Below are 1,003 nucleotides of genomic sequence, written 5' to 3' on the forward strand. Positions count from 1 at the left end.
AGGAAGAAAGGACCTCAATGCCCTCAGCCTCGAAGCCGCTGCTGTGGGGCCCCCCGCCGTCTTTGCTGATTTTTCCTGCTTCGAAAATCCAGGCAGTGAAGGGCCGCAGCAGCAGCTGCCTTGCTGCTTTAAGGAAGCGCAGCTGCAGCTTGGCTTCCTCTCCCGTGTCTCCTGCTGCTGCTGCTGCTGCTGCTGGTGCTGCTGGGGCTGCGGCTGCTGCGATGTGCGCAGGCAGCAAAGGCCCGTCCGGCAGCGGCAGCTGCGTCTGCGCCACCAGCAGCAGCAGCGAAGCCAAGTTTTCAATGAGTGCCGCTGCTCGGAAGGGCGACACCGTGCTGCAGCTGCTGCTGCTGCTGCTGCTGCTGCTGGCGATGGGGCCTTCAGCAGCAGGCAGCTGCTCGTAAGGAGTTACAACACCCCACATTGGAATCCGCCGGGGCCTTTCGTCTGGCTGCTGCGCTGCTGCTGCTTTGGCCAGCAGCCGGATAAGCTTGAGGGCCCTGGCGAGCCTCGCGCGGGTTTTGCTGCTGCTCTCCTCTGCTGCTGCTGCTGCTGCTGCTGCTGCAGTGTGGGAGGGGGGGTCCTCCTGCTCTGTGAGGGGCCCCAAGAAGTCGGCTGGGAGGGCCTTGAGCTCGTCGAGGGGCCCCAGGCAGGCGGCCCAGCCTCCTGCTGCTGCTGCTGGTGCTGCTGCTGGTGCTGCTGCTGCTGCTGCTGCGTCTGGGTCTTTGGGGTCGGGCTGGGCGAAGGCCTTGGCTGCAGCAGCGACCTCCTCGCCGCCAATGCTTGCTGCTGCTGCGGCTTGGGCGTAGAGCGCTGCTGCTGCTGCTGCTGTAGCGCGGTCGTGCAGCAGCGGGAGCAGCAGGAAGCGGACAGCAGCAAGACCATAAGCAGCAAACTGCTGCGCTGCTGCCAGCTCCTGCTGCGAAGGCACGTGCCAGGCCAGCTGCTCCCCCCCCCTCTTGACCCAAAAGGGGGCCCCCCACCGCAGCAAAAAGAGCAGCCG

General features: G+C 65.9%; 1 protein-coding gene across 1 annotated transcript in view; it reads right to left on the reverse strand.

Moving 5' to 3' along the window:
- Nucleotides 1-919, reverse strand: part of ETH_00041480 (uncharacterized protein) — a gene marked incomplete at both ends in the record, with an annotated part of 2,922 nt that extends 2,003 nt beyond the window's left edge. The window contains one exon of the mRNA XM_013375680.1: nt 14-919. Within this exon, the coding sequence (XP_013231134.1) occupies nt 14-919 (906 nt within the window). The remainder of the gene's footprint in view (nt 1-13) is intronic.
- Between the last annotated feature and the right edge of the window lie 84 nt (nt 920-1,003).

The sequence above is a fragment of the Eimeria tenella genome, genomic scaffold (assembly GCF_000499545.2).
Source record: "Eimeria tenella Houghton genomic scaffold, Eth_scaff2971, whole genome shotgun sequence".
In the NCBI taxonomy this organism is placed as follows: Eukaryota; Apicomplexa; class Conoidasida; order Eucoccidiorida; family Eimeriidae; genus Eimeria; species Eimeria tenella.